The sequence below is a fragment of the Ammospiza nelsoni genome, chromosome Z (genome assembly GCF_027579445.1).
Source record: "Ammospiza nelsoni isolate bAmmNel1 chromosome Z, bAmmNel1.pri, whole genome shotgun sequence".
In the NCBI taxonomy this organism is placed as follows: Eukaryota; Metazoa; Chordata; class Aves; order Passeriformes; family Passerellidae; genus Ammospiza; species Ammospiza nelsoni.
The window spans coordinates 32,179,739-32,193,585 of NC_080669.1; the positions used below are offsets into that span (position 1 = coordinate 32,179,739).

Below are 13,847 nucleotides of genomic sequence, written 5' to 3' on the forward strand. Positions count from 1 at the left end.
AATTTGATATGTGGTTTTAGCAACTCCTGGGTTTATGATAATAAGATATCATGTTTTACTATATGCTTAACAGACTCAAAAAATATACGTTTCTATTTAATATTTATTAGGAACAGACGTTTCTGGAAAATAAAAACTTAATAGAATATAGTGCAAGTAGAACAGATTCAGTAGTATTGATAAACTTTGTATATCCATACTTGGTGTTGATTTTTCAGGTTTCCCTTGAGAAGAGAACTGGATTTTTTGGAATGTCATTACAAAGCACTTTACAGGAAGATCCTAGTATTAGCCATGGAAAATTTCAGACATCTCTGGCTCTTTGAAGTAGTTTATTTTCTGGTTGTGGAGTTTTTTATTGTTGTTGTTGGGATTTTGTAGTTGGGTTGTTTTTTTTTAATTATTTGGGTGATGATGTTATTAAAATAAAATCAATGATATTAAAATATGATGTTATTAAAATAACAGATATGCTCGGCACTAAACTGTTGTAATGGTGACTATGTGTTTTTTCTTCCTAGTGTCTAACCTAAACCTTCCTCCTTTCAGTTAAAAGCAATTGTATTGCCTCTTGACATATCACTCCACGCCCTTGAAAAAAGTCCCTGTCCAGCTTCCTGGTAGGCTCTTTCTTGGTGCTGGAAGGCTGCTCTAAGTTCTCCCCAGAGCTCTCTCATCTCCAGGGTGAAGAGTCCCAAATCTTTCAGCCTTTCTTTGTATAGGAGAATTGTACCATCACTCCAGTCATTTTTATTGCTCCCTTCTGGACTCGCTTCAGCAAGTTCACATCCTTGCTACATTGGGACCCCAGCACTTGCCTCAGTAAAATCTCCTCTGAATCCCATTACGACATCTGACCAGAATTATTGCTGCCTTAGAGTGGCTGAGCATCTTGCCGTTATTCTCATAAATATATATATATGTGTATCAACTTGGTATTCAGGAGGATGGAGTTCATAGAAGTCCTCTGTAGGCACTCCCAGTAATGCCTAATAGACACATCTGAGCATGAGGTCTGAATGATCAGTGCAAGTTCATTTCTTTAGCCATGGTTTTGAGAAAAAGAAAACTGCTTTGTAATGGTCCTTGCCATTTAGTTTTGTGGTTAGAGTATTTATCCAAGAACTAGGAGTTCCATGGATTCTATGTTATTCTCAATTTTAGATTTTGGCAAATGCCAGAATTTCGTATGAAAGGTAAATAGTGGAGGGGGTATCCTCTTTGCTTTTGCATGAACTTTGTCAGTGAGTATCAAATATTCAGGGTATTGAAAATCTGGATTAGCAGAGAAGGTGACTCAGTGACAAGGAATTCACCTAGGTGTGAGGCAAATATGTGCTTTTCTGAGGAGAAAGGAAAGTGTGAAAATTACATGTGACTTCATGCAGGCCATTTAATTTTTTGTGCTGTTGATAGCATTATTACAGCAATTATTACAGTGCAGCTTTCTGATCTTGTGAAGACTGCCTGTTTCCCCTGTCTAGATAGGAGGATGAATGAGATAACATTTCACAGGCAAGGTGGAAAGGCGAGGGAGAGTGCAGAGAATCCAACATTTATCAGGTTGGAGTTCTACTTAGTCATCACTTCTTGCCCTCCCATGCTTCCCTCCATATTGAAGTGCTTTCATTCAGTTGTTGTTGGTCCTTTGCAAGCAGAACTAATGCTAATTTTTCGTCTGCTTGGCTACCATTGAAAGGCAAGTGGCATTGTTTAAAATATGTTAAATTCATTCACCTTCTGCCTTTAGCTTTCTATTAAGTGTTTATTTAAAATAAGGAGAGTATTAAAAGTTTTAAATTAATTTGGAAGGGTTTTTTTTGCATTACCTAGTCAAATGTTAAAGAGAATTCTTTTTTTTCTTTAGTATGCATAGATGTCCCACCACATCTCTCTGGATTGCTGCTGTGTGCATTTCTCTCTTAATTTTTTCCTTGCTTCCTCACAGCTGTTAGTTTTGTTGGGTTTTTTTGGTTTTTTCTTGTGCTTTTTCTTTTTTACTTGACCTGGAGCATCAGTAAGCACTTTAATGCTTACTGGCATGCTTTGTGGTGAATTTAGACAAACAAACTAAGACCTTGCAGTTCAAGATGGTTCAGCTCAGTAGCTGGCTCCACTTGTACAGCAGTTCAGTACACAATAATATATAGACACTCTTGGCACTCACTGGCAGACTGTTCATCATCTGTATGACAGCACGTCCTACTTTTGCTGGAAGCAAAACAGCTCTTGGTTACTTGAATCCAAGGGTCTGATTTCCACCTAGTAGGACCTGCAACCTGGTTGGAATAATCCGGACTTTGTAATTCATTAAATTGTCAGTAATGGGGTGGACACAGCTCTTCTCTTGTAACTTTTTGTTTTGTTTAAAGGATTTCAAGATAGTGTACACCTGAAGAGTGCTTGGAAAAAGCTAAGACACCTGTTAACTTGAGTCAAGCTGGAATTCTTGTGAAAAGTTAAGCATTTTCTTCCCGGCTGCTGGGAGAAGATTCTGCTTTCAGTAAGTCTGGAAATAAGCCTGTTTCATACTTCATCTGCTTTAGGCTTTTAGCAGTGGAGTGGTATTTACCAGTAATAAAAGCCTGTTTATTTTTATGTGCTGAACAATTAGGATTTTTGAGAGGTTTTACAAATTTATTTGTGGAGAAGGGGATGGGGGAGAGGGGATGGTGGGCAGCTGTAGTGTGTAGTTGGCTGAATTTCTTGCCTGCATTTTCCAAGAGAAGAGTGCTTTATCTTACTCATTCACAGCACCCATATCTTGGAACATCCATTTTCCCCCTTTCTGTCTTCTACCTTCAAATTAACCACTGAGCTCTTGGAGAACAATTTTTTTTTCACAGTGGGAGTATTTGTCTGTCATTCATGCTATGTCTCAGATGGAAGTGCTGGTGCTCAGCTAATGGTCCTGTAGGCTGCAACCATAATTGCTTGGAGGCACCATTTGAGGAAGCGGTGTGCCCTGAGGACACTATGTCCTTAGATGGATAGGAAAATTGAGTCCTTGGCATGATATGGTTTCTGTCCAAGGAATGTATTGAGGACTTGCTTAAATAAGAACACCAAATACTCCATGTTTCTCACTGTGCCTCTAGCCTTAGTTATTCTATAGATACATAAAATCTGAGTCAGAAATCAGCATGTTGTGGCATCTCATAATATTGTCAAGTAAGTTTGAGAAATGTATTTACTGGCTTCAGCAAAAACTTTACATGATAAAATTCTGTCATTGGCAGGAAAATAATGTCTAGTAAATGACTGATACCTAAAAGTCTCTATTTTATTGTCATCAGACTTTCTGAACCTTGGTAGGCCTGAATTATAATGCAGAATCATACTCCATACTTAAAAAGCAATAGTTTATTTAAAAAAGCTGGATCAAATAGTGTGAACGGAGAAGAGCTCATGACAGTGTGGAGAAATGCAATCACTGTGAATTAATTTAGCATTTCTAGTGAAGGGACATCCAGTATGGTGTCAGCATTTCTTCTCTAAAGAGCAAAAGATGTCAATAATATGTAGTTTTTTAATATCTTACAGGTTGTCAGAGATGGTGATTTGAAGAATCATACTTCCAATATGAACAAAGCAAAAGCATCATCTGAAAAAAGGTAAATTTAAAACTACAGTCACCTCTTAACATCAAGCTATTTGAGATTTGTGAAAAAACAATCTTTATCTTAGTAAGAATATCTTTTATCTTCTTACTAAGAAGATAAATAAAATACACATTGTAAGTCTCTAGTTGGGATATGCACGTTGTTGCCCTGAAACACTGAGGGAGTCAATACTGATGAACACAAAGTATCTTCACATTAAGAAATAACTTCTTAAATATAAATTTTCAGTTAATGATACATACTAAATTTAATTGAAAATTTAATTAATTTCATAATTTTATGCACATATTGGTAAAACAAAAAGTTTTTTCTACTGAGGGAGTTAAAGAAGGCTATAATACTGTATGAGAAGGCCTGAATTTGTCATAAGATGTATGTCATCCTGCAACAATCTTGCAATCCAACACACAAATAGGATGAACCTTAGTGGGATGCAGAAGATGCCAGGTTGGAAAGTCGTGTTTGTTATTTTCATGTGAACTTGTCTTAGCTAGCATTTGAGAAATGTGTGAGATTCTCTGGAAGGCTGTTAAGCATCAGGAAACTATTTAGAGGCTTTCTGTGCTTAAGGTAGCACAGATTGAACCACGTTGTTAAATCAAATAATCTAATCAGATTGAAAAAAAAAGTGAAGTCAGCAAAATTGGGAATTCTGGCTTCAGTTTTAGTTTTTTGAAGTACTAGTTATTTTCTGTGTGAGGAGGTGAATTTTCATTAAGAACATGCTCTACTGTGAATTATGTTTATCTATTTAAAATTTGACTTCAAATTCTTGTATGTAGAATCATCCTTACTTTTGCTGACTTTGGGTGGAACAGGGTTAGGGTTTATATCAGGCTGGTTTTTCCTGTTTTTGTGAGGGGTAGATCAAAAGAAATGGTAGAAAACCTCTTATGTTTTGTTCTTGTGGTAGACTAGCCCCTTAGGCATTATGATAAGCAAAGCAAGCTCTCTGTCAGCAATGAGTATTCTTGAAAATTATAATGCATAAAATATATTATCACAAAGAATATTAGGTATTTGCAGGGTTGCTACTTAAGTGTCATTTATTCTTATTTACTTAGAGACAAAATGAAAGTTTCCATCCCTGCAGTTCAAAACAGTTGTTCCCTAAATCATGAATTAATTATGGTGCCTCTGTGTACAGAGATAGCTATGAACTCTAATCAGAAGTGTCAGCTCTCTAACCATTACTTGATAACTGTGGAAGTTGTTGAGGAAAAAAAACCTAAACCATAGTTTGAAATTATTTGTGTTAGAACAAAATCCGAACAAACTCATGAGAAGCCTGCCTGTTTTAAAGGCTCATGGTAATGTGCTAAAATGCAGATCTGTTTACTGTGGGGGAAGAAGGAACTCCCTTATACATCTGTGTGCTGGCTGACTGCAAACAGCAGTTTCAGGGGAAGTAGGTGTAATTGAGAAACCTATGACATCCTTATTTGACTATTACATTTTGTAAGGCTTCTTGCAAGGTCAGTAACTAAAAAGCATTCTAAGACAATTGAATTTTTATGAGCAGCTATGGCTTAGAGTTATCTTTCTCATTTTTTTTGTGGGTAGACGTGTAGAAAACTGCAATGATGTGTTTTAGCATTTGTGTAGTGGAAGTGGCATACAGTGAGTAATGGAGGATTGTGAATCTTACCACTTCTTCATTATCAGAGTTCAAATGCTTAAATCTTTTGGGAGTGAAAGAAGTATCCCTGTAATGAGGAATCTCTCTTTGAGAAGATGTTTTCTTCTTGAGGAAGTTCTCTTTCAAATGTGAACCCCTTGTTGATGTTGCTCTCTTTCAAGTGTGAAGCCCTGAAGTCCTTGGTTTTGGGCATGCTTCCTTATTATCTTCTTGTGGCTTTCCTGACCAGAGAAAGGGGAAGTCCGCAAAGCTCCCTGGTTAGCTAGAGTCATGTCTTGTTCTAAGTTTTGGTAACAGTTGACATAAGGACAGGGGTGCTTCCTTCCAGGCAAAGTGATGGTGTGAGGGGCATTTTGAACTGTAACATTTGAATGTGGAATGAAGAAAGAGTTTCCTGCCTGTGGAGATATGAGCTGTATGAGATCAACTAAGCCTGGTAAACTTCACCTCAAGGTGCTTAAAGAAAGTGTAAATCTATCAGAGAATAATAATTATTGGTTGTCTTTGGACAGGGTAGAGCATTGACTGGATACAAGATCAGTCGTAGTTGATGACTGTCAGAAGGAAATGTTGCACTATTTACTTCTGGATGTGCTCTCTTTCTGGTTACAGCTAATGGTAGCAAATATTCTGGTTTTTTTACTAATGATCTGTAAGAGAGGGAAGTTGTTGAAATTATGGACAACTTGAAGCTCGAAAGATCTGCAAAACTACTGGAGGACCAAATTATTTCAAAATACTCTTGTAAAATGCAGAAAATGGTTAAGAATACTTGGAAATGGAAATATGTGCAAGATACTATGCTTAGAGAGGTATGTCACTGGAACAGATAAAGGACAGTTACATTTATAGTAAGAAGTGCCTAAAGTGACAATATTAAACTTCAGGGAGAAAGCCATTCAAATGAAGGGATACAAAGAATGAGATTGTCTTTGGTTATTGAATCATTTTTGCAGGTCATCAGGGACTGGTCTGGCATATATGTGTCATGAAGAGCAGCTCTGGTGTTTATCCAGATCTGAAGAGAATAGTTTTTATGGTGCTATGAAGTTTCTTTTGGTGCTCTTTAGTCATGCTTTTTAGGAATTAAAGATAACTGAGACTCTATGTAACCCTCAGTGACGTAGCGCTCTTATGAGCAGGCTTTAGAATGGACAGGGTGAAAAATGTCACACTTAATAACAAGAAGGGTTCTTCACCTTGTGGGAAAACTAGTCTCTCATTGTTTCTGTGCCCCTCCAGCATCAGTGAGAAGCTCAGGTGCTGAGCTTTGGAGAGGTGCATATTGGTGTGTCAGGTCAGTCTGAGTCATCCCATTCTTTCTGACAATGGCTTTTGACTGAGTAGAAACCATAGTTAGTCTTCTAGTTTGATGGGTGATGATTCAAATTCATGTTGGATACTCCAGTCAGAATTCTTGAGACTGGTCTGCATTGCATTTGTACCAGTTTGACCGCAGATTTCCCTTAGCAATGTCTCATTCTGCAAACCAATATACTCATGGTGCAGTAACATACCTGGTGTCTCCTACGAGCGACTGCCAAGAAAGGAAGCCCTGGGCCTTTGTGCCTTCACAGTCCAAGAACAGGAAAGTCTCAGCTCTTCTCCCTGAGTCTTTAGCTCCTGCTGTGTCTCTGTCTGGTCACCACAAGGGTCTGGGCACAGTTTTCAGGGTATTCATTTGAGGTTCTGCAATGTTGGCAGCTTGAGAAGAAACATACATCGTACAGGACAGAGTCCATTCTGAATGTTTCTTGTTGTGGGATTGAAAATACTGAATTCCATGGTTCCTCACCATTTTGGAGAACTGTCTTCTAGATTTGGCTGCTGAAGGGTTTACTGGTCAAAACATACGTGTTTGCATTACAAATAGGTGATAGTCTCATTATAGCTTGTGCTTTCATTTTGTTCTGAGGTCAAATGGGTGGTCCCAGCAATATTACCAACTCTGCTGTTACATGTCTGTCTGGCTGCTGTAGTTCCTGTCCTGTGGTCTTTTTGATGTACTGTGCAGGCATTGAAAACTGTCAAATAGTTTTATAACCACCATGTAGATTAGTGTAGAATATTGGTAAATAAGAGTATAATTCTTGTTTTAAGAAGAAAACTCAGCCATAACTAAGAGGAAATCAAGACTTTATTTGCATTTCAGTGTTGGCTGGTGTTAACTTTTAGGGATGCTTTATTGTGTATGCTGAAGACATGAAATGCAGATAGCTGTATTTATGTTGGCAGACTTTATATAAGATAAATAGCCTAAAGCCATTTTAAAGATATCTCTGCTGTAATAAGCAGTTATTGCTGTTGGTAGAAACTCTGTCCCCAGGAGGAGATTATAACTCTAAATCTTAGAACTTAAGTTGTTATACTGCCCAGTACTGAGAATTATTTACCCTACCTAAACCTTTTAAAGCTTTTATTAACTATGGAGGAATTGTGTTAGATGGCAGCTTCTTGTACATGGTAAATTGCTTCCATATGTCAGTGTTGCTTGAATTTTGCAGGCTGTAGCAGTCAAAAATCAGGTTTTCTCTGACATTTTAAAGCCTATAGGTGAATTCTATCTTTGCAAAGACTGTCTTGAAAAATTTTTGTTGTTATTATTATTACTTATTATTCCTGAGCGCCAGCTTTGCTTTCTTGGACTTTTTTAATCTTTCAAATGACATTAATTTCGTTGTGGGACCAATGGTGTACCACAATGGAAGTGATGTGCATGCACACCAATTGAAGCAGCAATTCTCTTACATATCAGCTTACATGTGGATTGGCTGGACTCTTACTTCTTTTGCTTGTAGAGCTGGTGAAGATAACATCCTATATAATTTGACCAGTTTGTGTATTGGAGCAACAGAGCTTGTGGATTGCATTACAATCTTGGGTCAATTTTGGAGCATTTCAAGTTCAGCAGATAAACGGAGAAGCAGAGATAAGGAAAACAAAGCTTATGCAAATAATAATGGCTTTATGCTATTCAGCATGGTGTTTGATGGTGAGAAAGGATTGGAGTGATTATGCTTCACTTACACAAGGGAATTAATGTTTCAGCACCCAAGACAGATTTAATTTAGATTAAAAAATAATTAAATTTTGATAATTAAATTTTTTAATAATTATATTAAAAAAAGTCTATCAAATACCTGAGAAGTTGATAGGCTTACTTCACAATATAAAATGACTCCTATTTAAGAGCTATAATTAATATAACCATTTCTTATTCTTGTTCTTAGTAGCTTGCAAGTATCATCTGTAATCTGAAATCGATTTTTGGCTATGCTTCTCATTTAGATGTCTGTGTGGAAAAGTGAGAGTGGTGGAAGCAGTTTCCTGTGCAGCTCTCACACCAGTTTGCCTTCATGGCAGTATAACTTTTGCTCTCAACTAACTTTTTCCCATAATTTTAACATTTTAGCAGAGTGAACTGTAAGCATGAAACCTTTACACAGATGTAAGATATAAATCAAGAAGTAATAATTCCTCACTGTATAAACAAAACTGACTGGCTATTCATAAAGCTAGTATCGTAGACTTTAATTTTATTGTAGATAAAGCTATGTGTTTGTAAAATGAATGATTGTTCATTATTTGGGGACTCTAATGTTGTGAATGAAAAGCCAAGTTAGTTAATGCAAGGAAGTCATAGTTTCCTGTAGTTAATTGCATGATTGCAATTGAAATGTTAAACATCTGTTTAAAAATTACTGTTGTGTAGAAATGTGAATCTCAAAACTATTCTGAATAATTTTTATGATCTAAAAGTATAGACCAAATAAAACAGATTCTATAAAACTGACTCTGTTTAGAATAAACAGTTAGACCAGTTCTTTCTTTCTACTTACCTATATAAATGCCTGGACTGAAGTGGTGTCTTATACTAAAATACATTTTCAAGGCAATTCTTTGTTGGCAGGACTGTTGGGTTTGCTGGTTTTGATAGCAAGGGGGAGGCTACAGGGCTGGTTTCTGTGAGAAGCTGCTGGAAGTTTCCTCCATGTCCAGCAGAGCCAATCCCTCGTGGCTCCAATACAGATGTGTCACTGGCCTAGGCTGGGCCAGTCAGAAATGGTGATAACACTGCTGTGATAACAGATTTCAGATGAAAGGAAAAAAGATATTGCACATATGTAGTTGCAGTCAGAGAAGAGTAGGGTGAGAACACGTGAGAGGAACAACTCTGCAGACACCAGGGTCAGAGGAGGAGGAGGTGCTCCAGGCACCAGAGCTGAGGTTCTGCTGCAGCCCCTGGTGCAGCCCATGGTGAGGCAGCTGTGCCCTGCGGCCCATGGAGGTCCATGGGGATGCAGAGATCCACCTGCAGCTGGTGGGGAGACCCACACTGGAGCCGGTGATGCACAAAGGAGTCTGTGAACCCAACGGAGGCCCCAGGCTGGAGCAGCTTGTGTTTGAAGGACTGCACCCTGTAAAAGAGTGACCCAGGCTGCAGCAGTTTTGGGAGGCCTGTGTGTCCATGGGAGGGAGTCACACTGCAGCAGGTCACTGAGAGCTGCTGCTCATGAGATGGACCCATGTTGGAGAAGCTCATGGAGAACTGTCTGCAATGGGAGGGACTCCATGGTGCAGCAGGGGAATGACTCTTGTTCCTGAGCAGTGGGAGAAGCCTGGGGTGATGAACTGGCCATAACCCCCATTCCCTGTCTCCCTGTCTACCCCTGCTGCTGGGGTAGGAGCAGAGCTGGAAAGAAGGAGAGGTAGCAGGAAGCTGTTTTTAAGGGTCCTTTCTCATTGTCCTGCTCTGATTTTGTCAATAATAAATTCCCTTCATATGTCTAAGTTGAGCCTGTTTTTCCCATGATGATATGTGGTGAGTGATCCCTCTCAGTCCTTATCTCAACCCATGACCCTTCATTAAATTTTCTCTCCTCTGTTCAGCTGCAGAGGGGAGTGAGTAGCTTTGGTGGATGCCTGGCTTGTGGCCAGCATAAACCCACAACAGCTGGCCAAAATGCCCTTGTAGTCAAAATGAATCCAAACTTGGATAATACTTTTAGAAACCTTCCTAAGTTTTTTTCTTCAAAATGGTGTTCTTGTTATTCAGCTGGTGTATGCTAGTTTGCTCACTTCACAAATGAGATTATTTTCTTCCTGTTCTGTAATGCCATCTTGTGAGACAAGCTGTCTTTTGGTCTGTTTGTAGCCAGTTTTTCCTTGAATGGCAGGTTTGATAAGGTATCCTGTCACTTAACAAAAATTATTAAATATAAGTCACTCTAGAGGGCATAGATGAAGAACATTTGTACCTATAGCTGCATTTTACTTGCTGCAATTGATTTCCCTGTTCACAGTTGCTTATGGAGATGCTGTTGCATACAATTAGTCTGTTACAGTACAGGCTTTGCAAAATCTGTAAATTTGCCAGAACTGAGAATCAAGACTGTTTTCCAATCCAGATAAAATATGGAAGTAAATCAGCCACAACCTTTACTCTAGCATCAGGTTTCTGTTGTTAGGAGCTTTTTTCTCTGATTTAGATGGAAAAATCATATCTTTTTTGTAGTGTTTCTGCCAGTTCTCGGACTATATCCCTGCTGTCACAGCTGGAGAAGATAAATTTGGACCCTGTGTTAGGAGAATCAGACAGTGCCAGACATGTTACCTCAAAGATCCTTCATCTGGTCCAGAGTCAAGGTAATTATCTAAACTTTGTGGTTTTTTGACCCTTGCTTCTTGTATCTCTCTTGTTGGACTTAAGTTTTGACTTAGTGAACTTGATGATACATGTGCTTTTGTCACTGATTGTTGAAAACGTCTGTTTAAGAGCATGTTTAAAATATCTCCTATAGTATTGGTAGTGCTGAGTCCATTTTGTGTTGTCAAAAAGCTGTAATTTAAGTAATAATTTTCTTCATATGTATATATGTCTGTGTGTTATATATGTGTAAAGAGTAGAAGTATCTGGAAGGCAGCTTTCTTACTAATATTTTTCTTCACTTCTTTTTCTAGGTCATCACAAGATTGTTGAACAATTGAAAACAAAAATTAGTTTTAAAATTAAGTCTTTTACTTAGTTCTTAGTATATACATATATGCATTTTTAAATAAGTTTTATTATTTGCAGTGTAAATTTTCTTGTCAATTTGTGGATGATAAGATATATTTTTTACTACAAGCCAGTATTGATCGTTTTCTCTAACAGAAAAAACCAGGAAGGAGATGACTTCTAAGGGCTCCACTGGAATAGAAATTATGCTGTCAACCCTAGAGGTAAAATGTTTAAATTTTTTTGGTTGTGGGTTCATAGCAGTTTTGCATTTTATCATAATGAAATGTATATATTTCTTATTATATTTGTGTTATGAAATATGTTATCCTATGGAATCTTCAAAACTTGTGTTGGTTTGTTATAAATAGATACTACCTTTAAGGAATCTACTTGTGAGTTTCTCTCCCTTATATTTAGATATTTTAAGAAATTGCTTGTCACCTATCAGTTCTAATTGATGTATCATACTACAAAGTGTGTTCTAATTGATTTTGTGGTTAATTTGGGTTGCATAGTGGGATGATTGCTATGTGGGTATATCCAAAGCTCTATTTAATTTTGTGCTGGTAATTCCTCCTGTCTTTAAGTATCCAAACCATTATTAGACTGCATGCTAAACTCAGATCTTTTTATTATTGCAGAATACAAGAGATCCTCAAACTATTGTAAATATATTGAATATTCTCATTGAGATAGTCTCAATTGGTAAGTTTTCATTAAGGAGTAATATATGATTATATTTATGCTTGCTTTTGCAGATATCTTTTGGTTTTTTTCTCTGGTTACTTTTTATTATTGTTACTGTTGTTGGGTTTTTTCATAAAGTATCATTATTTTGGTTTTTGTTGTTGATTGCTGAAGCATATGCAGAATTAAAAGAATGTAAAGACTGAAGTTACTTTTCTAATAATCCTACACAATAGTTTACTCTAAGTCTAGCATGTTCTTGCATAGTGCAGTCATATATAAAGAAAATGCCGATGTTCTAAAGATTAACTTCATTATATCTATATCTTAGATATTTAATTGTTCTTTTGCTTTAGATGTATCAGTTCAGTTTTAATTTCTAGGTGGTGGTCGGAGAGCAAGTGTCTTAGTTACCAAAGGAGGGACACAGATCTTGTTACAGCTGCTTTTGAGTGCCAGCAAAGACTCTCCACCGAATGAAGAACTAATGGTGCTTCTTCATACTCTGCTTGCAAAAATTGGTCCAAAAGGTGATATTATGGCTTAATAATTACAGTTTTATAATTGAAACTTAGTACTTAATAATTTTTTTCTGTAATTGTGTAAGCATCCACATACTCAGAACTGGTAGAGAAGAAAAAAATTAAAGTGAAGTAAATTAAAGGGGAGGAAAGAATGGTGGAAAGTAGATAAGCAGACTTGACATTGGTAGAAAGAGTTCAGTAATTTAACTTCTATTTTTTTAAACAATTTTAAAATCAGTGTGATTGGTCTTGTATTTCTCTGATGTCAGACAGGAAGATTGGCGTGAAAGCAAGAATAAATGGGGTCCTAAACATATCATTGAATTTAGTGAAGCATAATTTGCAGAACCACAGACTAGTATTGCCATGTCTTCAAGTATTAAGAGTTTATTCAACCAACTGTAAGTATTGCAGAAAGTTATTTTCTTTCCTATGTAAATAAAGCTTTTTATCTAGATAAGGTTAAAATAGCAACTTGGAGTGCTTGTTTGATGTTTGTCATTTAAACTTTTTTCTGAGAATTTTCTCCTTATATCCTCAAAATGCTTAAATTCTAGAAAGAAATATTTTTTTGATCAGTGCTATTGGGTGTGTGGAATTTTGAGCCATCTAATTTGCATAAATGCTGATGTTTAAAGCTCTAAACCAGAAATGCTAGCGATTTGTTGGCAGAAGCACTTAGAGGTACATAATTATTCTATTATTCATTCTCATGTTTTTTATTTCTGATGTTATATTTATTTCTTTCTTACCAATTTAAAACTTGGTTAACACACAAAATATTTCAATTTAACCTAATTATTTCTTAATTTAACCTTTTCCTTACTCCTTTTGTTCAAGAGCTCCACTCTCCACTATTGGACTAATATTCTTTCACAAAAGCCTAGTTGTTTTGGCAGGCAGTAGGAAATTGATGAAAATAGTGAGGTTCTTTCTGTATCTCTACTGTCAGTTAGATGCTCCTAATTTTTTTCATTTAAGCTTGAAATGGTTGTTAATCTTCTTATTTATGTGCAAGAAATTTAAAACATGGCTGTGTTCCCCCGCAGAGAACTGATTTGGTAATCTGTAAGATTATCAAATCAGGTCATTCACATGAACAGCAATAATTCATAAAGCCTTAATATTTTCAAAACATGGAAGCTTTATTTCTGTTGAGCTGTCTGATTATGAGGTGAAACACTCCTAAAATGAAAAGTCTAATGCAGATAGTTATGTTAGTTGCATTGCTTATCCTGAAAATGGGACTGAGTCTCTAATTTGAATTCTAAGTTCAGTTCTGTTTTTCTGTATTTCTCACTCTTTATGAAAATAAAAACTACTGTAATTTTTTGTAATTTGTAATTTTCTGATGAGTAGTAATTCTTCAAGTT

General features: G+C 36.7%; 1 protein-coding gene across 3 annotated transcripts in view; it reads left to right on the plus strand.

Annotated features, from left to right (window-relative positions):
• The first annotated feature begins 3,543 nt into the window (after positions 1-3,543).
• Positions 3,544-13,847, plus strand: part of AGTPBP1 (ATP/GTP binding carboxypeptidase 1) — a 52,780-nt gene continuing 42,476 nt past the window's right edge. Inside the window, exons 1-6 of one of the 3 annotated variants that reach the window (XM_059492536.1) lie at positions 3,544-3,614; positions 10,778-10,908; positions 11,417-11,484; positions 11,905-11,968; positions 12,334-12,480; positions 12,744-12,875. In XM_059492536.1, the coding sequence (XP_059348519.1) occupies positions 3,583-3,614; positions 10,778-10,908; positions 11,417-11,484; positions 11,905-11,968; positions 12,334-12,480; positions 12,744-12,875 (574 nt within the window). In that variant the 5' untranslated portion in view covers positions 3,544-3,582. The remainder of the gene's footprint in view (positions 3,615-10,777; positions 10,909-11,416; positions 11,485-11,904; positions 11,969-12,333; positions 12,481-12,743; positions 12,876-13,847) is intronic. The other 2 variants (XM_059492534.1, XM_059492535.1) reach the window with 2 other exon arrangements.